Source organism: Pongo abelii, chromosome 16, assembly GCF_028885655.2.
Source record: "Pongo abelii isolate AG06213 chromosome 16, NHGRI_mPonAbe1-v2.0_pri, whole genome shotgun sequence".
NCBI classification, from domain to species: Eukaryota; Metazoa; Chordata; class Mammalia; order Primates; family Hominidae; genus Pongo; species Pongo abelii.
In genome coordinates this window covers 93,476,766-93,503,204 of record NC_072001.2, presented here as the reverse complement: position 1 = coordinate 93,503,204, position 26,439 = coordinate 93,476,766, and the positions used below count along the sequence as shown (strand labels likewise).

The 26,439-nt window shown below is 41.4% G+C and overlaps 1 protein-coding gene across 1 annotated transcript in view; it reads right to left on the bottom strand.

Annotated features, from left to right (window-relative positions):
• IQGAP1 (IQ motif containing GTPase activating protein 1) overlaps positions 1–25,810 on the bottom strand; it is a 113,603-nt gene extending 87,793 nt beyond the window's left edge. Inside the window, exons 1-2 of the mRNA XM_009250154.4 lie at positions 25,604–25,810; positions 23,135–23,234 (exon numbers count right to left, since the gene is read on the bottom strand). Coding sequence (XP_009248429.3) covers positions 23,135–23,234; positions 25,604–25,658 — 155 coding nt within the window. The 5' untranslated portion in view covers positions 25,659–25,810. The remainder of the gene's footprint in view (positions 1–23,134; positions 23,235–25,603) is intronic.
• Between the last annotated feature and the right edge of the window lie 629 nt (positions 25,811–26,439).

Below are 26,439 nucleotides of genomic sequence, written 5' to 3'. Positions count from 1 at the left end.
GAGCAGAGGCAGCAGCCAGCTACAGAAAGGAATATACCCCACTTCTTCCCTGAGATAAGAGGGAAGGACATAAGAAAAACCAAGAATGACATGTTATCCCGCTAACTTCTCTGAACTTCCATTTCCCATATATAAAGCAGGATTAGCAACACACCAAACTTCATAAGGTTGTTGTAAGGATTAAATGATATATATATTTGGTATATAATGATACATACCAAGCACTAGTGATCACCTGGAGTCCACTAAGGAGACCATCCAGAGGCAAAACTTCTTATCTGAGGAATTTAGAAGTAATTAGACTTCCCTATTATCTAAAACTGGCACCTGGTTCCAGCTCTCTTTTCAACCTAAAATTTGTAAGCAACTAGACTTTCTACACATCTCTGGAATGCCATGCCGAAACTCACTGTCCAGCCCTTGCTGACGTTACGTCTAAGAATGTAATCATTTATCGTGACCTATGTGGCTAATATGGTCCAAACTACCCTTAAGCTCCTGCTTTAAGTTCCATAAATACCCTAAAGAAAAATCCACCGCGAGCTCCGTTTTCTCTTGCTGAGGCATTCTTCTGCAGAGTTCCTTCTTTCTAATAAAACTTTCCTTTTTCAAACCTATACTGCTGTCAGTAAATTCTTCCTACCAACCTGTGAGTTGACTACTTTCCAATGCCGGGACTCTGACACCTCACCCAGCAACTAGTAGTAGGCTCTAAATAATGATAGCTATGTATATGTGTATGTATACATGAGTGTGGGTGTGAAATGGTTAGATCCACAGAAATAAACCTACTAATGGAGTCTGACACTCCATGATTTACGTAATACCTGTCTATCTTGTCTTACTGATAACATTTTTCAAAGGGAGTAAATACTTGGCCCTACCCACTCTACACTCAGCAAGACAAATAAATAACTATACTGAGAACTCTACTGTGGTAAACCTTAAAACAAGCCCAGACTAAGAGCATATGCAGAAAAGAATAAGGGTGGAAATCTGAATTAGGGGTCTGTGGAGAGGAAACCAGTTGAACAAGTTCTGCAGAGCACATGACTTCAGTGGTTTTCCAGCTCTGTGCAATACAGAAGGGGAACATACCAATGCCGGAACTGACCACTTCAAGCCATTGAGATTCAGTTCCTCCAGGAACAGCTCCTCTGGTACCACACCCATCTTGCACAGCAAACATCCCCAAATGCCAGGGTTACTGTATGCTAAAAGCCTCCCAAATTTGGCTGTCTTTCTCCACAATTAGGATTCTACTAAACCACTAACACTTCTGAGCACCACCTAGGCATTGGAAACAGCCTAGAAATTTCCGTATGGTAATGGTAAATCTAAGTCTTAAGGGAAAGGAATGCAGAGTATTCCATAAAGCATTCTTCACCATACACAGAAAGAGGGGAATCAGGATGACTTCCCAGAGAAAATGGTATTGATTTTATAGGTCTTGAAAGACTTGTGGTATGTGCTGATAAAGGAGAATACGTCAGGCCAAGGGCAGAGAATGTGCAGACCCTTGGAAGGATGTACACAGGAATTAAAGAGTAAGATTTAATTCAAAAGACCATTCTGAGCAGTTGTAGATTAGGAGAAGGGGCTAGAGAGAAGTGAGGAGACACTAAAGAAAGTATTGCAGTAATCCAGCCAAGGAGCAAAAAAGGCTTGTTTTCCAAATCATACAAGCAAAATGAGAAATCTTGATAGTATCTGTTTTAAAGGAAACTTGAGTATAAATTAGGCCAATCTGAAAAGCTATAGGAATAAGTGAAAAACAGGGAAATGTTTTTGCTTCAAGTTACATATTTAACTTCTGTGTGTATTTGTATCTAATATAGACCCCTGAGCAAATCACTTCATTCTTAGCATAATCAGATAGAGTAGGTCAAGTCTACTTGTCAAAATTACATGTCTAATTGTTTTATTTCAGTAGAGTCCCTGGTCTTATTGGAGCAATGGAAGCTAGATCATACTGATGGGTTGCACAACTCAGCACATTTACTAAATATTATTGAATTGTTCATTAAAAAACAGGTGGATTTTGTGGGATGTGTATTAAACTCCAATAAAGTTTTTTGTTTGTTTAAGTCTCGGCTAATAGATTACTTACTCCTTGATCAAGTCTTCAGATCCAGAGTCTGGTGAGACATTACCATGGTCAGCTGTCTATCTATCCATCCATCCCTAGTTTACCACTTATGGAGCATGAAAGGCCTTTTAATCTTAAATGAAATGAAATTCCAAAACTGAGTTATATCTAGATGATAGCTAAGTCTCAGAAGCTACAGCCTAATCATTACTAACCTGTGAGCAGCTCTTGAGAAGAAAAAAACAGGTAAGAGTCCTCTACAAAGTAGAAGACAGGTACCTATTTCTCTGTAAAAGCAATCCTCTGCTAGAGCCATATATGTCAAAAATTTAATTTTCACACCTATTATTTGGTAAGAAAATAAGGGAGTGGGGGTTAACTATGATATACATTAAGAACATAGTACTGCCAGGTGAGGTGGCTCACACCTGTAATCCCAGCACTTTGGGAGGCTGAGACAAGGAGGATCATCTGAGCCTGGGGGTGTTGTGGCTGCAGTGAGCCCAGATCGCACCACTGCATTCCAGCCTGGGTAACAGAGTGAGACCCTGTCTCCAAAAAAAAAAAAAAAAAAAAAAAGGAAAGAAAAGAAAGAAAAAAAGAACATAGTACTTGCCTTCTAAGGCTAACAGTGCATTAGGGAAGAGAAAAGTTATAATAAAGATACATGAGAGAGGAACATCTAACTTAGACCTGGTGTAAGGATGGATGGCCAAGTGAGTTTCCCAGAGGAATGCTAACTGATTTTCTTAGATAGGCAATATATTTTTTACACAGGTCAATACTTCAATACACAGTTCGAAATTCAGAAAGTATAAAAAAGATACCCAATTAAAAGGACGAAAACTCCATGAAGTGAACAGGCAAGAGTGACATATGCTGCAGAGATTAAGTACTAGAAAAATTTCCATGGGACATAGCAATTAGGCCATTGGTGATATGAGCAAGAGAAATTTCTTTTCTTTTTTTTTTTTTTGAGGGAATCTTGGGGATGTTTTTTCTTTTTTTTTTTATTATACTTTAAGTTCTAGGGTACATGTGCACAACATGCAGGTTTGTTACATATGTATACACGTGCCATGTTGGTGTGCTGCACCCATTAATTCATCATTTAGCATTAGGTATATCTCCTAATGCTGTCTCTCCCCCCTCCCCCTACCCCATGACAGGCCCCGGTGTGTGATGTTCCCCTTCCTGTGTCCAAGTGTTCTCATTGTTCAATTCCCACCTATGAGTGAGAACATGCAGTGTTTGGTTTTCTGTCCTTGCAATAGTTTGCTGAGAATCATAGTTTCCAGCTTCATCCATGTCCCTACAAAGGACATGAACTCATCCTTTTTTATGGCTTCATAGTATTCCATGGTGTATATGTGCCACATTTTCTTAATCCATTCTATCATTGATGGACATTTGGGTTGGTTCCAAGTGTTTGCTATTGTGAATAGTGCTGCAGTAAACATACATGCGCATGTGTCTTCATAGCAGCATGATTTACAATCCTTTGGGTACATATCCAGTAATGGGATGGCTGGGTCAAATGGTATTTCTAGTTCTAGATCCTTGAGGAATTGCCACTGTCTTCCACAATGGTTGAACTAGGCAATACCATTCAGGACATAGGCGTCCGCAAGGACTTCATGTCTAAAACACCAAAAGCAACAGCAACAAAAGCCAAAATTGAGAAATGGGATCTAATTAAACTAGAGCTTCTGCACAGCAAAAGAAACTACCATCAGAGTGAACAGGCAACCTACAGAATGGGAGAAAATTTTTGCAATCTACTCATCTGACAAAGGGCTAATATCCAGAACCTACAAAGAACTCAAACAAATTTACAAGAAAAAAACAAACAACCCTATCAAAAAGTGGGTGAAGGATATGAACAGACACTTCTCAAAGGAAGACATTTATGCAGCCAACAGACACATGAAAAAATGCTCATCATCACTGGCCATCAGAGAAATGCAAATCAAAACCACAATGAGATGCCATCTCACACCAGTCAGAATGGCAATCATTACAAAGTCAGGAAACAACAGGTGCTGGAGAGGATGTGGAGAAATAGGAACACTTTTACACTGCTGGTGGGACTGAGCAAGAGAAATTTCAATGGGGAAAAGGAAGGCACAGGAATTACATCCAAATGAGAAATTTCAATGCGGAAAAGGAAGGCACAGGAGTTAAGATAAGGAAGTGAATATAGGGGCAGGGCACAGTGGCTCACACTTGCAATCCCAGCACTTTGGGAAGCCAAGGTGAGTGGAACACTTGAGTTCATGAGTTCGAGGCCAGGATGGGCAACCCAGTGAAACCTGTTTCTACAAAAAAATGTAAAAATTAAGGCCTGGTGCAGTGGCTCACGTCTGTAATCCCAGCACTTTGGGAGGCCAAGGCAGGTGGATCGTTTGAGGTCACGAGTTCAAGACCAGCCTGGCCAACATGGTAAGACCCCCATCTCTACTAAAAATATAAAAATTAGCTGGGTGTTGTGGCGGGCACCCATAATCTCAGCTACTCAGGAGGCTGAGGCAGGAGAATCGCTTGAACCCGGGAGGTGGAGGTTGCAATGAGCCGAGATCGGGCCACTGCACTCCAGCCTGAGTGATAGAGCCAGACCTTATCTAAAAAAGAAAAAAAAAAAAAAAAAGTGAATATAGGAAATTTTCCTTGAAAGAACAAAGAGGGGACAACAATCAGGGTATCTAGGATTAAGGAAGTGTATCTTGAATGGGTGAGGATGTTCATGTGCTAAAGAGAAAGAAGCAGCAGGAAAAAAAGTGCAAGTTGTAGTTGGGAAAATAATATTGGAATAAGAACCCTAGAAGACAAGAAGGGATAGGATCTAGATCACAGATAGAAGGTTAAGTGTTAGGAGAAAAATATGTTTTTCCCACTGCTACAGGGAAAGAGGTCAAGATGGCATGTTAAGCCAGCATGGTGGCATGCATCTGCAGTCCCAGCTACTCACAAGGCTGAGGTCTGGGGATGGCTGGAGCCCAAGAGTTCCCGGCTGCCATGAGCTATGATTGCACCACTGCACTCCAACCTGGGCAAGAGAACAAGACCCTTTCTCTAAAAATTAATTAATTAATTTTTTAAGAGATAGCATGTTAAATGAGATGGGGTAAATTTGTTAGGGCCAAAATGTGAAGAAGTTTTGAGAGAAAATGGATGTCATCAAGCCATGATGCAGGAAGGTAGAGACAGGGATGCCCACAAAGAATAAAAGGTTTAGTATAACTTTTAGGTGATCATCCCCACCCATCCCTGCCAATTCAAATGTTACCTTCAAAAGTCATCTCTCCTCCACGAACCTTTTCATGACCTACCATCAGAAATAATCTCTTCTCGTTCCAAACTTCCTCTAAACTTTCTTATGGCACTTTATACCTCTTTATCGCCTAATAGTTATTTATGTACATAAGGGTAGAATCCTTTTCTAATTTATCTTTGAATAAATTAGAAAGACTCTACTGAAAGACACACACTGCTCTTTCTCTCTTGCTTAGGGACCGTATCACTCCTGGTCTCAATTATAACCAAATAATAAAAGAAAAACAAAAACAAAAACAGAAAATTACCCCAAGCTCTTATCACCATAATACTGAAATTCTTTTTCCTACCACAACCCCCACATCCCACACAACTCTGTACTCATTCAACTTAACAATATCCCCAAGCACCTACTTTGTAAAAAGCACTGTGGTGAGAGGTGCCACTGGGTACCAGGAAGTGGAAAGAGCTTCAACTCTAAAGGAGCACAGAGAACAAGACAAGTATACATAGTGTTATGCTTTCCCTTGAAAGGGAAATGCCTGACCATACAATGTCAGCTTATCTTGCAAAACCCAGCCATAAAATAATCTTTCCCTGCCTAAACTCTCACACATTAACTATTTGCATCATTTCCTCAGCAATTACATATTGCCTTGTGACACTGAGACCTCTCATTCTCTGATGTTGGGTAACTTTTCAAATGTTTATGCCCTGTCTGTTCAATTAATCCGTAACCCCCTAAGGGCAGGACTGTTTTATACTTTCACATCTTCTTCAGTTCTCCCAGAGTGTCCTGAACAATGGAGGAGCTAAAAACGTGTTTTACTTGCTTTAAAGTAATTATTTTATTGGAGGAATTTTCCCAACTTCTTAGCCATGTTAGAAAAAATGAGCAATGGAATAGTATCAAGTCATTCAAAGTAAAAATAGTTTTTAATAACACAGGAAATGAAATAAAAATTGTTTTTAAATAACAAGAGAAAATACTTAGGTTAGAACATAACAATCTTCCATTAAACTGTTACACAGTCTAAGCCTGAAAATCTGCAACATGGGTTTTCCCAAAGCAGCTCAGACACTGTTTGGAAATTTCTTATTGTTATATAAGAAACTATCCTCCTATTAAGCAGATTTCCATTATCTAGTTCTGTTCCCCTGGCACCACATCCGACAAAATGAACCCCCCTCCCATCTCTCAGGAATTTTTTAGTAAAGTAGGTAAAATGTTAATATAACAGTTGACTGAATTCCTAAACTGGATGAAAGGCTGAGCTTCTGAGATTCTGATTTTATATTTCTTCTAAATCTTGTTTCCATGTTATATAGCCTCAGTATTCTCAATTATTCTTCATACATCATAACTGGTAGACCCTTTATCATCCTGGTCACGCTCACCAAACATGCTCTCATCCTGGAGCAATAACCAAGTCTCAATTAACGGACGACCAACACCCACTGACTGGGAGTGCACACCCACTGACTGGGAGTGCTTCCTTGGCTTCTATTTTGAAAAGGATTCCGATCTATCAGCAGTGCTTGCTATGGGTGTAAAATAACCTACCACAAATCTAACATCCTTGCTCTAGACTACGAGATCCATCTTAAAGTATGGTCTCCAGAACTAAACACCAATTTCAGGAAGCCTCTGATTAGTCCAGAAGACAGTGGAACCATCTTTTCCTTGGCTGCATATACCATATATCTACTAATGAGTTAATGAACTTCTCAGGTTTCTTTCATTTTGTTTTTGTTTCCCACTAACGCTATTCCCACTAATGCTACTTCTCTCCCTTATCCTATACACTTTTTGAACTCCAATGTAGGACATCACACTTATCACTATTGAATTTCATTATTAGATTCACGGTATATTGAAAGCAAAATGTATCTTACAATATATTAACTATCTCTCCAGAAACAAGTAAAATCCAAACTTCATTGACACATCACTGACGCCCTAGTAAGTCCCAATAAAAATGTTTACAAATAACACGCCCTAAAAGTGCTTTCTCTGAACTAAAGATCTGCAGCTCTTTTTGCTGAGATACGATTCATAATGTTTTAAAACTCATTTTAAATATACAATTCAGTTGCTTTTAGAATATTCACAATGTTGTACAACTGTCATCACTACCTAATTCCAGAACACTTTCACCAACCAAAAACAAACTCTGGCCGGGCACGGTGGCTCACGCCTGTAATCCCAGCACTTTGGGAGGCCGAGGCGGGTGGATCACCAGGTCAGGAGATCGAGACTATCCTGGCTAACACGGTGAAACCCCGTCTCTACTAAAAATACAAAAAATTGCCAGGCATGTGTTTTTCTCTGATTCACCAATCTGGTAACCCTGTCCAAAAGGAAATGATGTTAATGTGACAGGGCTTTTTTTAGGGAGCCCATGTTGACTCACAAGCATCACTTTTCTCGCTAAGTGTTCATAAGTTATCCATCTGACAATGTGCTCTGGAATTTTTCTGGTCCAATGTTTTGCTAGAAACTAGTTTACTAGACCAGAATTTGTGATATTTATCTTTTCCTTTTTAATAATTAGTACATTTGCACCCCTCATTTTTAAAAACCACACTACCGTCCTTCGCAATGCCTTAAAGATCACTGAGCAATTATACCTATCCAATTAGTACAATTATGGCTTTAATTTAAGCTCTATAAGCCAAGAACAGGGTAACTCAATGGAGAATGTAAACAAACCACCATAAAACACAATAGCTGAGAAGTGACCATGAACATTTCCCAAATTCTTATTTGAAATAGTCTCTGAAGAAAGTCTTAGAGTCCAAAAATAAAAAATAAAGTAAAAGAAAGAAAAATAGTCCCTCAAATCCATAACTCTGATAGAAAAAGTGTTCGCAAACCAGAAAAAAAAAAAACAAAAAAACCTGGAACACTATTGATAAAGTAGGTTTGAGGAATATTGCATACACTATCCTTTGCCTTGGAGACTCAGAATTTACAAGTCTATGATAAAGATTCCAAATAATTTGCCACTTGAGTAATATTTGGCTTGGTTTAACTCAGTATTTCTGAAACTTATTTCACCACTAAACCTTTTCTTTAATGTCACAGCACAATATACCTCAAAAAATACTGATCTAGAAAGTCAGCCACACAGTTTTTCAAACTCTAAATTTGCACTCTCCTTTACACAAAGAATAAATTATGTTAGTTTGGCAAGTCTAGTCATCTCTTCACAGTCTTTATGTCAAAGCTGTTAGTTCCAAAACCTGTTTTCTCAATGCCAACTTTACTACACTCTATTACTCTGTTTAGCATTACAATATAACTTGCTTGAAAGCACTCTGGAAAATCCTAACCAAATTCCCTAAAAGGATGGTTAAGCCATATGTTTCAAAAAGCTCAACAGTTGAAGCTGCCTTGTTCTGAAAAAAATTAAGATATCAGTTCATAAACTAGAGCAAAAGACACCCTCCAGAGCACATTTCCTGACACTGCTTAGACTCAAAATGTAAAATACGATCCAACAGTCAAAAAAGCAGGATCTCTATCTTACTCCTCACACCAAAATAAATTCCAAATGGATCAAAGAGTTAAATATTAAAACACTTTACATCCTAAACATACTAGAGGAAAACATGGGAGAATGTTTTTATATAATCTCAGTACAGATAAGGACTCTTTAAAAATCATGCAAAAAATTCAAAAGCTAAAAGTAAAATATTAGTAAGTTCAAATATGTTTTAAAACTTTATTTGAAATACAAACTCAAAATTTAAAGGACAATGGCCAGGTGAGGTGGCTCATGCCTGTAATCCCAGCACTTTGGGAGGTCGAGGCGGGTGGATCACCCAAGATTAGGAGTTCAAGACCAGCCTGGCCAACATGGCAAAACCCTGTCTCTACTAAAAAATACAAAAATTAGCCGAGTGTGGTGGTACGCGCCTGTAATCCCAGTTCCTCGGGAGGATGAGGCACAAGAATTGCTTGAACCTGGCCGAGATCTGGCCACTGCACGCCAGGCTGGGCAACAGAATGAGACTTTCTCAAAAAAAAAAAAAAAATTAAAGGACAAAGTGGAATGAATATTTATAACACCCATGGTGTACAATGAGCCAATTTCCTCAATATATAAAGAGCTCTTACCAATATATAAAGAGCTCTTACCAATATATAAAGAGCTCTTACCAATGAATAAGAAAAAGATGAATAATCCAATTTAAAAATGAGCAAAGGATTCTGCCAAAACAGTTCACAGAAAAGAACATACAAATGGCTTTTAAACACATGTAAAGATGCTCATCTTCACTCATAATTAGATAATCCAAAATAGCTACAATGAAATACCATTTTCACCTATGAAACCGGCAAATGTAAAAAATCTGTAATACTCTGGCTTGGTAAAATTAAAGGGGAAACAGCCTTCTTCTATGTACATTATTGACAGGCAGATGTGCAAACTGGTACAACCTCTTAGGAGAGCAAATTGGCAATATTTTTGAGAACTAAATATGCATATTCCCTTTGACCCAGAAATTACACTTTTGGAAATTTATCCTGCAAGAATACTCATACATGCACAATGGCATACCTACAAAGTGACTAACCACAACACTTTTTATAACAGCAAAAGCTGAGGAGAATATGTCCATTGACAGGTTAACTCCAAAACCGAAAACTAAGCAACTGTGAAAGAAAAAAAGGCACTTCATTCCACATTCACTCATATGGGATGAATTTTAAGATGCAAAGCAAAACGGTGGCTCATGCCTGTAAGCCCAACATTTAGGGAGGCCAAGGCGGGCAGATAACCTGAGGTCAGGAGTTCAAGACCAGCCTGGCCAACATGGTGAAACCCTGTCTCTACTAAAAATACAAAAATTAGCCAGGCCTGATGGCGGATGCCTGTAGTCCCATCTACTTGGGAGGCTGAGGTGGGACAATCGCTTGAACCCCGGAGGTGGAGGTTGTAATGAGCCGAGATCACACCACTGCACTCCAGCCTGAGCAACAGAGGAAGACTCCATCTCAAAAAACAACAATAAAAAGATGAAAAGCAAAATGTACAGTGTGCTACCACTTCTAAACAAATCAAAGTGATTTGTATTTACACGCAGAGTATCTCTGGAAAGAGACACAATCATGATAGCAGTTCCATGTGGGGAAAATAACTGAATAGCTAGAGAAAGAAGACTAAGGGTATAGACTTTTTTTCAGTGTTATATACTTGCATAGTCTCTGAATTATGTATCACGTCTGTGTATTACCTATTTCTAAGAAAAAAATGTTGTAAACTTAAAAATTTTAAATTAAGACCAAATCTATCTAAAAAACATTTCTATGGGGATTCTCAAATTTTTAAGGAAAACCCCAAAGTCAAGCCATTGTCAAACACTACCTTTTCAAACTATCAATTATGAAAAGGTATTGCCCAAACTAATGACACAGCATGTCTTCAGGAAAGAAACACATTTTTGTGCAGCAGTGTGATCGTAGCTCACTGCAGCCTCGAACTCTTGGGCTCAAGTGATCCTCCCACCTCAGCCTCCCAAGTAGCTGGAACTACAGGTGTGTGCCACCACGTTTGGCTTTTTTTTATTTCTTATATTTTGTAGAGACAGGCTCTCAATATGTTGCCCAGGCTGGTCATGAACTCCTGGCCTGATGCTATCCTCCCTCCTCGGCCTCCGTAAGTGTTGGGATTACTGGTGTGAATCACAGGGCCCAGCCCCAAAACACATTTTGTTATAATAGTCATTTAAATAAAAGACAAATTTTGTTTACTTTTAGCTGTTTTAAAGGTCATCTGAGATGTATGTTATTTATAGTAAAATGACCTGCTGATTAATGCCCACTGCATATCTGTGAGACTTTTTCTATTTAAATGTTATCTTTTTCCTATTTTTAATGATTCTAAGTTTTTTTTTTTCTCTTCTTTTCAACTTTTTCTTTTCTAATTTTGCCCCATTCCCTCTTGTATTCCTCAGTTTATTCTGTTTTTAGGATCACCAGTTAATTCTATTCAAGCAAATATTTTTAGTTTCTTATGTTGCTCATCAATAATCCCAAGCAATAGTCTGACACTTTTTAACCTTATGAATAAATACCTATCAGAGTAATACTATTTCCTTCTACTGCAGAAACCTCACAGTTCTTAGAGCCCAGTGTGTCTCAATTCCCAAACAGCTGCCCCAACAGAAGCCAAGCCCTGGGCTGGCAGCTGCCTCTCCAATGTTCCTTCTGCTTTTTGTTATGATTTCCAATGAGTCAACAGGAAGGTATTCCGAGTAAAGAAGAAATAGAGCTTTTAGACAGGCCTCTCCTCCTCCCACAACTCCAAAAATACGGTTCTTGCCAAATGATCCAAGGCAATTTCCAATCCAATTTGCCACTCCTGTCTGTATGAGGTAACTCTTTAACAAACAAGAAAGTGGTAGGAAGGAACACCTTTCTAAGCTGAATCCAAAGCAGATACCAGGTTATGAAGAAGAGAAGCAATTAGGAAGGGTCCAACAAGCTAGTTAGACACAAAAATACATAAGACAACTGGAGACTTTCCCTCAGGTGGCAGGTGGAAGAGACTCCAAAATAAGTGGCAGGAAACTGATGGAGTTCCCTCACTGATTTGAAAACTACACAAGTTACTTATTGTCTCTGGGCACCAGTTAAAGAGGTTGGACTTAAATGTTGCCACTTCAGCGTCTGCAGAAGTTAAGAGCACCAGCTTTGGTGTCACAAACCTGGGCTTGAATTCCAATTTATGACCTTGGGAAAAGTGTTATCAACTCTATTTTTTTCCCTCTTTAAAATAAAAATAATGCCTATCTCACAATAATGTTATATGTAAATTTCATCATCATTCCGCTTAATTAACAGTAGTTACTACTGTTGTCATTATTTTTAGAACCAGAAGTATAGCAGCAGCAGACTAACATGGCAGTTAAAAGAAAGGACTTCAGAGTCCTTGCCAAACCTGAAATCTGGATCAACCACTTATTAGATGAATGAGTTAACCTCTCTGAGCCTTGCTTTCTTATCTGTTAAATGTAGATAATAAGCACCTCACAGGGCTTCAAGAATAGCTAATTAGATAAAGCATATAAAGTGCTTAGCACAGTGCCTTGCACGTAGAAAGTATGCAATAAACGGTACTGATCATGACAATGAGGAAGAGGGGGAGAGGCAAGGGGAATACACTGACTTTGGGACAGACAGAAAATATTTTAGACTATGATTGCCTCGCAAATTGCAGGTTTTTGGTTTTTTGTTTTGGGGGATTATTTTGGCTTTCCTTTAGCTGCCTTAAAAGTACTGAGGTTTCTAGAATAAAATGCCTTATTGAAATAACTAATTCTTCCCAACATAGAACTATTTTTTTAAAAAATTTTAACCCAACATTCAAACTTAAGCAAGTAAACTCTTACTCTTCAAAATAAACCATTAACCAGATCTTTCTTAAACATTTATATGTTTAAGATTTTTTTAATTCACACACTGTCAAACCACAGAGATCAATCAGATTACTAGGAGACTTCTAGAAGAAAAATGAAGGAGCAGAGCCCTGATTTGATCCGGTAGGCCCTCCAGGTTCCACTGGCACTTCACTTGGCTAGCTCAAAGATATGGTCTCTAGGCAACCAAGTCCTGAATTAAGCAAACAACCACAGTAATATGAATCACTTCCGGATGTTCTCACTTTGCCTACCAGCGCTTTCTTACACAAATACTTCTTGTCAAGGGGTTTATTTAGCACCAGCTAGAAACAACCAAGAGTCCATCAGATACCACAAGGCTTAAAAATGTTCAAAACAGGTTCCACTACCAACTGGTATCCCCAGATGTGACACTGTGAAGCAGAAGGAATTGTACAGCAATCAGAGGCAGGTCATCATAATAAGCTGGAAAATGAAATTCCTAGAACATGCCAACTTGGATCCTCAAATGTATTTTTACTATTTTATCATTAGGGACATTAAAATATATAAAAACAGTTGCTCTGACCTGTAAGACCAGAAGAAATACATGCCAAATGAGGTCAAACTAACGGGCCACACTTAGCCCAGCCAGATTTTTTTCCCCAACCTTAACTGGTGGACAATCCATACACTCAGCTGCCCGATTAACACTGGTGTTTCATGGTCACATCTATTTCAACACCTACTGATTATAAGGGGAAGTGATAAACTATGTAACCCAACTCTCTTGGCTACCTGCTCCTTTTTTTCACCTTGAAAGGATCTTTTGTGCCACACTCTTCTTCGTGAACTAAAAAGAGATCATTTAAGCTATTAACAAGAATGAAGACGGAAAAGGAATTAATTAAAAATATAAACTACAATAGGACAAAGCAACTACCATTAACAGAACCAAGGAAAAAATATCAAGACTGTAGAAAATCAAGTCAGTGCAACAAAAGATGTATGTGAGACACATACCTAGAATGCTTATTTAACGTAAACCAAATGAAGAAGAGTCATAAAGCAGACTACACAGATCTAACTAATCATTACAGGCATAATGGACAATTTCCTAGAGCTAAAATAAACAAACAAGAGACATTATAAACCAAGAAGAGTCTCCACATTGCAGACAAAATTGCTAAGCTAATAGCAACCCTAACATGTTAACTGGGGAAATGTTTATACCTCAAGGAACAACAATTCTACAAATTTCAAGTCACGAAAAAAGGAAAAAAAAAAATCAAGTTACTAGTCATAGAGTTAAAATTAAGCTAGCTTCAGATGTTGTTTCTCAATAATAATAAGTAAACAGTCATATATTTTTCTCAAAAAAATGAAATATGGTTCACCATAATTTAAAAGTCCAGAACTAGAAATATATATACACATAATATTTGACAAAATAGACATCAATTGCTAATAGGTAATAAACAGCTGGTTTTTAAATGATTTTAGAGGCCTGTAATTCCATCACTTTGGGAGGCTGAGGCAGGAGGATCACTTAAGGCCAGAAGTTCGAGATAAGTTCCCCTTACAATCAACATAACAAGACCCCATCTCTACAAATATATAAAAAGTAAGCCAACAGATTATTAAACTGAAAATTTTGGCAAGGTTTTACAGAAATTAAACTATCTAGACTTCAAGTTGATAGAAGAAATTACAAATCGAAAGACTGACATTTAAACTCAATAAAATTTAAAACTACAATGAAGAAAACAAATACAATGAAACATCAAGGGAAAATGTTTGTAGCAAATACGAGAGAAAGTCAAGTCCATGTTATAAAAGAGCTCACAAAAGTTAACATGATGACCCTAGAAGCCAGGCACATAACAAAAACAGAAAATTTGCATAAGAAAATAATACTGATAAACAAATATGTAAGAAAATGTTTAAACTCTCCAGCAATCAAAGCAATAGAACTTTAAACAGGAATAAACCTAAATAAATTATGAACATTAGATGGCCACTGAAAATAGTAAATTAAGACAATACAGGCCAGGTGTGGCTGCTCACGCCTGTATCCCAGCACTTTAGCAGAAGGATGGCTTAAGCCCCAGAAGATGAAGACCAGCCTGGCAACATAGAGAAACCCCATCTCTACAAAAAAAAAAAAAATTTTTTTAATTAGTTAGGTGAGGTGAAGTGGGCCTATAGTCCCAGGTACTTGAGAAGCTGAGGTAGGAGTATCTTTGTTTTTTCAAGGAAAATTTCCTATATTTACTTTTTTTTTTTTTTTTTTTTTTTTTTTGAGACAACGTCTGGTTCTATCACCCAGGCTGCAGTACAGTGGCATGATCTCGGCTCACTGCAACCTCCCACGTCCAGTGATTCTTGTGCCTCAGCTTCCAGAGTAGCTGGGATTACAAGCACACGCCACCATTCACAGCTAATGTTTTTTGTATTTTTAGTACAGATGAGGTTTCACCATGTTGGCCAGGCTAGTCTCAAACTCTTGGCATCAAGGGATCCACCTGCCTTGGCCTCCCAAAGTGCTGAGATTACAGGTGTGAGCCATCGCGCCCAGCCAAGATACTCGATACTTTATTGTAATATAGGTTTTGTGCTAGATAATTTTGTCCAACTGTAAGCTAACATCAGTATTCTCAGCACAATTAAGGTGGACTGGGCTATGATAGGTTAGGTGTATTAAATGCATTTTGACTTACAATATTTTCAACTTTCAATGGGTTTATTGGGATATAACCCCCTCCTAAATCAAGGAACATCGGTGTAGTAACTTAAAAATCCGAATTTGTGATTATATCTAAAAATTATATACACAGTTTTTCCTTTTACTTAATCCCTTCTTTCCCTTTATTATAAAATTATCACTGTAAAAAGCATTTTAAATATATAGTACAGTATTAAGTAAAAAGGAAATCTCACACCCTCTACCCCCATTCCACTCCCTAGAAGTATCCTCTGTTTCTGGTGTTTTCCTTCAGACAAAAGCTAAGGTCTGAAGTGAAAAAACTAGGGCTACCAACCTTAGGGCCTTGAAAGTGCCCAGAAAATTCCTGTCATCTTCACATTAAATCTGCTTTTCCTTTTGCAGATTTAATGTGAAAATTCAGGAGGCCGGGCACAGTGGCTCATGCCTGTAATCCCAGCACTTTAGGAGGCCAAGGCGGGTGGATCACCTGAGGTCAGGAGTTCGAGACCAGCCTGGCCAACACGGTGAAACCCCCGTCTCCACTAAAAAATACAAAAATTAGCTGGGTATGGTGGTAGGCACCCGTAATCCCAGCTACTTGGGAGGCTGAGGCAGGAGAATCGCTTGAACCCAGAAGGCGGAGGTTACAGTGAGCCAAGATAGTGCCACTGCACTCTAGCCTGGGCGACAAGAGTGAGACTCCATCTCCAAAAAAAAAAAAAAAAAAGAAAGAAAAGAAAAAATTCAGGATATCCTTTATCCAGGTGCTTGGATAAAAGTTTATTGAGTTCAGGCCGGGTGCGGTGGCTCACGCCTGTAATCCCAGCACTTTGGGAGGCCAAGGCAGGTGGATCACGAGGTCAGGAGATCGAGACCATCCTGGCTAACATAGTGAAACCCCGTCTCTACTAAAAATATAAAAAATTAGCCAGGTGTGGTGGCAGGCGCCTGTAGTCCCAGCTACTCGGGAGGCTGAGGCAAGAGAATAGCGAGAACCCGGGAGGCAGAGGTTGCAGTGAGCCGAGATTGTACCACTGCACTCCAGCCTGGGCGACAGAGCAAGACTCCGTCTCAAAAAAAAAAAAAAAAGTTTATTGAATGCCTACTGTATTTCACTGTGCCAAGCAATTAACCATCACAGCAACTCTGTAAGATGCATAGTGTTTCCATTCTGCAAAGGACAAATTTGGGCTCACTCCTTGAGGTTAAGCAACTTGCAAAACCAGAATCAGAACTCACACCTGCCAAAACAGAAAGTCTGATTCTTTTCACTGCGGCAAGACATCTCAACATTCAAGATTTTCAAAGAAATTTTATTCATACTTTTGAATTTCTATTTTACTTAATTATCCGTACTAAGAGAATACAGAGTCACATGACTTTTCTTAGTAATAATAATGGGTACTAACTAGTTCGACTCTACATTTCTTAATTTTAAATTTTGCCAGGCTGGGTGCAGTGGCTCACGCCTATAATCCCAGCACTTTGGGGGGCCGAGGCGGGTGGATCACTTGAGATCAGGAGTTGGAGATCAGCCTGGCCAACATGGTCAAACCCCATCTCTACTAAAAATACAAAAATTAGCCAGGCATGGCAGTGGGCACCTGTAATCCCAGCTACTTGGGAGGTTGAGGAAGGAGAATCGTTTGAACCTGGGAGGCAGAGGTTGCTGTGAGCCCAGATCACACCACTGCACTCCAGCCTGGGCAACAGAGAGAGACTCCGTCTCCAAAAAAAATTTTTTTTGCTAAATTTTCAGCTACATGGTAGGGTAAAAAGCTTTTGGCAGCCACATTAGGAATGAATACTCCCCATTTGCAACAGTGTTACAATACAGAAAAGCACTCAGCTTCAACCACTTTTAATAAATACACTTTTAAACGCAACCCACTTCTTATGGTGGAGCCTGTCCAAGGCCGTTGCACTAAATTAATATCCGAAAAAAGAATGGAGGTTTATTCTTAAAATAGTCTATGTCACCATTTTAAGAGTTAAGAATAAATCTCACCCCATACTTCTTCCCCTTGGTAATTATAAATAAATGAATGGATCAGCTCCTAGTGCCACCATGCTATTACGCAGCTACATGCTATGGTCCCTTAGTCACACTGGGTCTCATGAGATAACTAGACTTCTCATCTGTACAAAGAGAGCTTGGGTCACCGTCCTAAAAATGATCCTCCTCAACATTTAAGTGATGCTCCTCATTTTGAGAATTCTAGAAGTGCTGGGCATGATATTCTTCCTAGTCATCTCACCTACCCATTTTGTTTTCTTGCTTCTTAAATGTCTTAACTTCTATTTTCATGATCACAGGATGCCAGCCTGGACATATCCCAACATTCATGGAATTCTGGTATCACTTACAGGGAGAAGAGATCTGAAGAGCCCATCCCAGAAAATGCTCTATGCCAACAGTAAAGACATATGCACAAAAAAGACTTTGTTCCCAAGAACTAATTTCTTTCCAAGATACCTTTTCAATTCCTCTAAATTACAGAAAGTGACATACTTCTACTTAGTGCTAAGCTCGACTTATCACCATGGAGTTGCTGACAGTCTCCAACCAGCCAGCGTTCCTACTTTCCCTTCTACAAGACGGGTGTGCCCTACTCCTTGAGCTGGGGTATGGGCACTCAGCAGCAGAAAGGTGGCCCATGACAGACTTGAAAGCGCACACCAGGAATTGTCTGAAACTCAGAGAATGCTGGAATTAACTTTCTTCCTGTGACTTTTAACCTAGCTGAATTTTCTTCCATTTCCAGTACTAATCGTACTTTCTTCTCACTTGCAGACTTCCCTGTTGTGTCCTGCCTGACATGTTCTCTTCTTGGTTCTTTTCACCTGAACCTTATTCTGATCTATTACTTCCTCCTGTCCAAGAGCTAAGCACTGAACATACCTCACATATTTAAATGCTACCTCCTTCAACTGAGTGAAATGGTATTCATTGCTCCTATACAACTGCTCCTTAGCCGGCCGGGCGTGGTGGCTCACGCCTGTAATCCCAGCACTTTGGGAGGCCAAGGCGGGCGGATCACGAGGTCAGGAGATCGAGACTATCCTGGCTAACACGGTGAAACCCCGTCTCTACTAAAAATACAAAAAATTAGCCGGGCGTGGTAGCGGGCGCCTGTAGTCCCAGCTACTCGGGAAGCTGAGGCAGGAGAATGGCGTTAACCTGGGAGGCGGAGCTTGCAGTGAGCCGAGACAGTGCCATTGCACTCTGGCCCGGGCGAAAAAACAACTGCTCCTTAGCCTAAACAAATGTAAAACTCAATAAGAACAGGCAAAAGGATAAAAATAAGCTTTGACTTAAGCATAAATAATAATTTAAGATGTATCCTTGATCTACTGTGCTGCCCTTAGCAAAAAGCCTTGAATCGTTAGGTGATATCTCATTAGAACAGTGGCTTAATTTCAATATTGAAGCTGCTCTCCAAACAATGAAGAAAAGCAGAAATCTCTACATTTTCTATTTCTCAACCACTCCCAGTGCTCATTCATAGGAATCACCCCTAAATTTTCCCACTTAACCTTTCACAGGGAAACACAAACCCACAGCCACAGAAAACTCTCGTCTCTCTACACTTATACTCTCTTATACTCACTGCCTCTACACAGTCATATTCACTCTCTACACACTCCTCTCTTTTCCCAAGAAAGAGCTCTGTTACAGGCAGAGGAGAAAATGGAGTGCCCTAGGATACACAATGGGGCCACTGTACTAAAAGGTGGAGCTTTTAGTAGGAGGAGTAGAGGTATTATAAATAGAACTGAAGAGGGGAACCTTTTCTCCCTCCGAGCTCTATGATCTTTATTCCTGGCCTTAGAGTTACTGTAAATCCCAGATATTGGGGCTCCTCCAACTTGGGAGGGGTGGAGGTTATGAAGGAAACAGGATGGAACCAAACCAAAAAGGCAAACAGGGCCTAGAGCTAGAGGGGAAAGAGGGGCGCTAGGAACACACAAGATACAGCCCGGCTCACCAAGGTAGGAGAAAGAACTGGAAGAGGTTAATAGCTAACTAATAATGAAGAGCATGCCATTTGTCCTTGGTGCACTCACAACACTTTTTAGGGGTGGCAGCAGCCACATAGGTGGCTCACAGGGATTCTAGTCCTCTTTTCTCACCACAACATTCCCAGGCTTCTTTCCTTTGTCCTGTCTAGTTTACAATCTAAATAAGTGCTTCCAACCTTGATTTTTTAAAATCAAAGCCTTAAACAACAACAAAAATCACCACACCCAGTTTTATGATTGCCTCCATAAAACTGACCAGGCACCTTTCCATGATGCCAGGCAAATGGGCAGGGTGTGCTAGGGTAATATGCCACTATTATGCCCTCCCTTAAAAAAAAAAAAAAAAACCTGAAGATCATCACAAATGTCTCCACTGCCTTACTTTTTTTTTTTTTTTTGAGACAGAGTTTCACTCTTGATGCCCAGGCTGGAGTGCAATGGCACTGTCTCAGCTTACCGCAACCTCTGCCTCCCGGGTTCAAGCACTTCTCCTGCCTCAGCCTCCCGAGTAGCTGGAATTACAGGCACCCACCACCACGCCCGGCTAATTTTGTATTTTTAGTAGAGACGGGGGTTTCTCCATGTTGGTCAAGCTGGTCTTGAACTCCCAACCTCCAGGTGATCCGCCTGCCTCAGCTTCCCAAAGTGCTGGGATTACAGGCGTGAGCCATGGGGCCAGGTCAGTTACTCCTTAAGTATGCAAAAGCACTCAACTAAAAAACACCTCAGGGGATCATGCCCCCGGGTGGTCTTTAAAGGAAATGGGCTACTTTCCTATACTGGAAAAAAACATCTGACAGAAAAAAAGATGCTCTAGAGTAGCTGAAAATAAAATGCCTTGCTAATGCAGCACCTGATGAAGAAATAAGATGAAGTGTAACATTTTACTGAGGCCATGATATCCCAGCATAAGGCAGAGTTTTAAATCATGTTTCTCAACAGAGGGAGGAGTCGGGGGCAAGGAAGGACCATCGGAATCACTAGAGACATTTAAAATACAGTCGGCCCTCCTTATCCATGGGTTCTGCATCCATGGATTCAACAAACTATGGATCAAAAATAGTCAGAAAAAAAATAAAGATACAAATAAAACAATACAGTGTAACAACTATTTATGTAGCATTTACATTGGATCAGGTAAGATAAGTAATCTAGAGATATGATTAGAGGTATGATAAGTAATCTAGAGATATTTTCAAGTATATATTATGCAATGTGCTAAGGTTATATGCAAATACTATGCCATTTTATATAAGGAAGTTGAGCAACTGTGGATTCTGGTATCTGCAGGTGTCCTGGAACCAAACTCCCACAGATACCAAGGGACTACTATATATGTGTCTGGATCTCCCACCCAGACCTACTGAACCACAATCTCTATGGTAAGGCCCAGATAGCTGTATTTTTTTTTTAAGTTCCCCAGGTGATTCTAATGCACACACCTGGTTAACAACCATAGTTAAAAAAATGATGAGGCCAGGCGCAGTGGCTCACGTTTGTAATCCCAGCACTTTGGGAGGCTGAGGCGGGCGGATCACCTGAGGTCAGGAGTTTGAGACCCTCCTGGCCATTATGGTGAAACCCAGTCTCTACTAAAAATACAAAAATTGGCCAGGCGTAGTGGCGGGTGCCTGTAATTCCAGCTACTCAGGAGGCTGAGGGAGAAGAATCGCTTGAACCCGGGAGGTGGAGGTTGCAGTGAGCCAAGATTGCGCCACTGCACTCCAGCCTGGGCAACAGAGCGAGCGAGACTGTACAAAAAAAAAAAAAAAAAAAGATGGAAACTATTCTTCAATCAAGAAAACTACAAGTAGACCAAAAAACTCAGGCTTCAGTTTCTTCATTAAATGAGATGGTTGAACTAGATTAGCAGTTGAACTAGATTAGTGGTAGTGTTTGGGGGAGGGGAGGTATTAGCCAAAACACCCTCTGTAAAAAGTGAATTTTATTCAAGAAATTCAACAGTAAAATAAAAGCAGAGCTACTTTGGATGGGGGAAGGAAGGTGTGTTGAGGCTCTTCCCTCTCACCCCCAGGTCACCTCAGTGGAATCACCAAAGCTCCACAGAGCACAAGATGGTCTCTTAGAACAGCTGCAGCTTTCAAATTCTTTGACCTTCCAAACCTAGAAATCCACAATTTAAATGACAGAGATCTTACAATTTTTGTTTTCTTATAAACTTCATATGAGAAAATGCCCCCTTTTCTAGTGATATAGCATGCCTTGCTATGTCATCTTCTATTATTTAGAAAGACAAGTGTTATCCTCCTCACTTAAGTCATCACTGAAACCCAAGCTCCAGTTTCCTGGAAGTTTTAAGCTCAGAAAAGAAGCCTAGATACAAGAGGGCATGCCAAATACAGGTTAGTGTTTGTCCCGGGAGAAGGAAGAATGGGACCAGAGGGGCACAAAAGAGACTTTAAATGTAGCGATGTTGGTTTTGTTTTGTTTTGTTTTTAGAGGAAAGGGAAATATCTCAAATGTTAACATTTGTTAGTTCTGGAATACAATGATGTTTGTTGTACCGTTCTCTGGATTTTCTTGTAGCATTTTAAGATTTTCAGAATTAAAATACACACATACACACACACTTGTTTATTAGCACCACTTCAAACACCCTTTTTATTAAATGTTAATCACAAATATTTCATTATCCCTCACTTGCCTTTTCCACCAAAGCTCACTTACAGAATACATGATCTATAATTACATCTACCCTGGGACTCTGCAAAAGAACACAAGCACCAGAACAAAAGAAATGAATCACTGATAACAAAATGACACTCTAAAATTAAGACCACAAGGTTGTGGGGCATCTGAAAAAGGAAAAGAGCAGCTTTACATTCACTTCACAAAGAATGCAGAGTATGCTGCCTCTGAATATTGCCAAACAGATGGACCTACACCAACAGCACTACACTTCTAAGTTCCCCAAACCAAGCACCCACTCCACAGGTCATAGGAGGAGGAGACTCAATTCATATATAAATCAAAATTCATGAAGAACAAGTGAAACATTAAAGCCAATAACTTCACACCCTAAAAATGCTATTTCCACCCCACAGTTGGTAATGCTCAAAACATGCACAATAAGCATAAAACTGAACAATACAAACCTGGAAAATTGTTCACTACACTTAAATGCCCATCACAGTGATTCATGATAAACTCTCATCAAGGCTACTTATTGCCATAAATAAATACCCTACCTATACTTATTCCCTCAACCACCAGCTTCCCAGTTACATCTATAACATATTGAAATAAATCTTTTCTTGTTTTCTCCCCCCACCAAAAACAGGAGTTTTGTCACCCAGGCTAGAGCACAGTGGTGAGAACACGACTCACTGCTGCCTCGACCTCCTGGACTCAAGTGATCCTCCCTCCTCAGGCTCCCGAGTAGCTAGGACTACCGGCGTGCACCACCATGCCTGACTAATTTTTTAAATTTTTTTGTAGAGATGGGGTCTCACCATGTTGTCCAATCTGGTCTCAAACAGCTGGGTTCAAGTGATCCCCCCCACCTCGGCCTCCCAACGTGTTGGGATTACAGGCATGGACCACTGTGCTCAGCCTCAAAGAAATCTTTATTTGTATTCACACTATTATCAGTTCCCGTCTCTTAATCTTCTCTCCAGCCAGCCAATATTTACCTCTTTGCTTCTTCCAAATGACAAAGGTACTCATAAGCCACGTTCTGACGTCTCCTTTCATCCATCTCCTCTGCAGTAAGTCTTTCATTATCCAAGACAGCTAAAACATAAAAGAAAGAATGTAAACACCAGGATCTGTAGCCTTCCTGAGTGATAAAAGATTGCCACAGAATCAATTTCCTGCTACTCACCTAGAAAGTCAGGGTAACTAATGAGTGTGTAGCTAGCCCGGTGTACTACAATGACTTTCTTAAAAAAAGAACTATGTGGTTTCAACTATAATCATCTTGGCCTTTTTAAAAATGTATGATAATATAAATATGTACTAAGTTTCAGTGTAATCTTGAAAAATACTGGCTTGAGATTTTGGCCCAAATCTGTCCCTATCTGCCAGAACTCCTTCTAAATACAGATCTGATAATGTTGTTTCCCTCTTTTATTAATGACCAAAGCCAGCAGTTATTGAGAAGTAAGTGGCAGTGATTGTACGAAGCATTTTACACGCATTCTCTCGTTGAAACCCCACAACAATCCTGTGATTATCACTCCTATTTTACAGATGAAGAAACTGAGGCTGGGTGAACTCAGCCCTATGGCCAATAAGCGGCAGGGCCTGAATCCAAACTTGGACAGTCTGTCTCCAAAGCCTGAGCTTAACGTTGAAGCAATCTGCTTCCTTCATGGGCACCAGGTATGGAATAAATTCCTAACTCCTTGGGAAGGCATTCAAGGCTTTTCCCAGTCTGGTCCCAACTATTTTTTGGAAACTCTCGTCTTCCCTTCCTTCCACCAGTGTGCACCCCACACCACTCAGTTCCCAACACACAGTGTCCCTCTACTTTCAATACCTTCGTTCATGCTCCTCCCTCAGGTCTCTTGTTCCACACGCCCTATCAAACTTTTTTTTGAGACAGGGTCTTGTTCTGTCACTCCGACTGGAGTGCAGTGGCACAATCATGGCTTATTGCAGCCTAGACTTTCTGGGCTCAAATGATCCTCCTAACTCGGCCCGGAGCAGCTGGGACCACAGGCATGGGCAACCACGCCTGGCTAATTTTTTTTTTTTTTTTTTTTAAGAGATGGAGCCTCACTATGCTGCCCAGGCTGGTCTCAAACTCAAGGCCTCAAACGATCCCCTCACCTCGGACTCCCAAAGTGCTGGGATTACACGCAGGAGCCACTATGCCTGGCCACCTGTCAAACTTTCTACACAGCATTCTTCAAGGCTCTGTTCAAATGTCACCTTCAGGCCAGGTGCAGTGGCTCACACTTTGGGAGGCCGAGGCGTGGGGATCATTTGAGATCAGGAGTTTGAGACCACCTGACCAACACGGTGAAACCCCGTCTCTACTAAAAATACAAAAATTAGCCAGTGTGGTGGCCGACGCCTGTGCTCGGGAGACTGCAGGAGAATCACTTGAACCTGGGAGGTGGAGTTTGCAGTGAGCTGAGATTGCACCACTGCACTCCAGGCTGGGCGACAGAGCAAGACTGTCTCAAAAAAAAAAAAAAAAAAAGAGTCACCTCCCGTGCTCATACTGTCCTCCCCAGGCCCCTTCTCCTTACCTACATTACTCTGTATGGCTAGTAAGTTCAGCATCTTTTATCATTATTGCACCTTATAATCATTAGCTTGCACACCTGTCTGACTCTCTGATTAAAACGCTCTTCGGAGGCAGGGCCCGATCTTACTCATCTTTAATTTCACAAACGTGGCACAATACCTCACATATAACTGTTGATGCGGGAAATGTTGATCCTTTAAAAAAGAACATTATTCCCAGAATATAAAATAAAACCGAAAACCTCAAAATCCCAAAGGGTCCTCCTTTAGCCAATCCTGCCTGCAGTTCAATGACGTCCAGGGCCGACAACAGAAAATGAGGAAGTCAGAGGATTTTCTGCTTCTTTTTTTTTTTTTTATTACTATTTTACTTTTGAAAACTTGAGGAGGGAACTAAGCCCGAGAAAACTGAAGTGACTTGCCCAGGACGGCACCTCTTAGCTAGCCTGGGGCCGGACAGGTCTGGACCCTGGTCTATATCCCTTGGGTCTACCCCGCAGGCAACACTAGGGCAGCGCCTTTCCACGAAACGGGCAGAGCCCGCGTACCCAGACCCCAGTCCCCGGGACACGCCCTGCGCGGTCATCCTGCCACCTCACTCTAGGCCGTCTTCCCCAATCTCGACCGAGCCTGGGCGGCGAGAGGCGCTGGGTGGGGCTCCCCCTACCGCGGCCCCAGCTAAGGCGGGAGGCCTCGGGGGTCCTCTCCGCCGCCTCGGACCCCGAGGGGGCGCGCACCAGGGGCCTCCCCGTCCGCCGACCGCTGCCCCACCGGGACGGCTCTTCCGGGTCCGAGCTGCCGGCAGCCGCCCTGCCCCACCCGCCCGGCCGAGCCCCCAGGAAAATCGCGCCTCGTCTGCAATTAGCCCAGCCCGAAGCCCCTGCGCCGCGGAGCCCCGCACTCACAGCCATAGTGCGGCCGGGCCACGCCTAGCCCGTCAACCTCGTCTGCGGCGGACATGGCGGCCGAGCCCGAGTCTCTGCTGAGGAAGCCGTGAAACCTTGGAGGCGCGGACGGCGACAGCTACAGCTCCTGCCAAGTGCGCGGGCTTGCCGGGGTCCCCGAGGCCCCGCCCCATGCCGTCAGCCCCACCCCTCAGGCCCCGCCCCAGCGGCACCGCCCCAGCGACACCACCCTGAGCGGCCGGAAAGAGGCGGGGCCAGAGTCTCCATGCCCCGCCCCTAACTCCGCCCCCTCAGCCCGGCCCCGCCCTGCATTCCGCTATGGTCTCCGTAGGCGGAAGGAAGAAGATAGAGCCCATCCTCCAGTCGGGCTCACGCTGAGCTTGCCCTGCCGGGAATGCCCGCCCAGGTTTATAGCCCCGCCCCCAGGGCCACTGCGCTATCCGCAACCCTAACCGAAAGGCTGCCGGTGTCTGCTGCCTGAAATCAAAATAGTGGGTCATCTCCCTTCTCTTGCCAGCCCAGCTAACCTCGACACCAATATTCGGAGAAGGCACCCTTTGAGGTGACCCAGGGTGTCTTGTTGGACACAAGCAGGCCCCAAACTGCCATGAAAGCCCTCCAACCCCACTCTCCGCAGTTTGGCAACCTGGCCTCAGTCCTCTTAGATTCGGCAGCAGTCACCAGATTACCCAGGTACCCAGGTATTTGAGATGCGGATGCTAAAGCCGAACTCTGTCCAAACTCCCTACCTTTAGATCCCTTGATATTGTTCTTTGCAAGTTCTTTTTAAAATAACTCTTTTCCCGTATCAGGGATGCCTCTGCCCCCTGCACCTT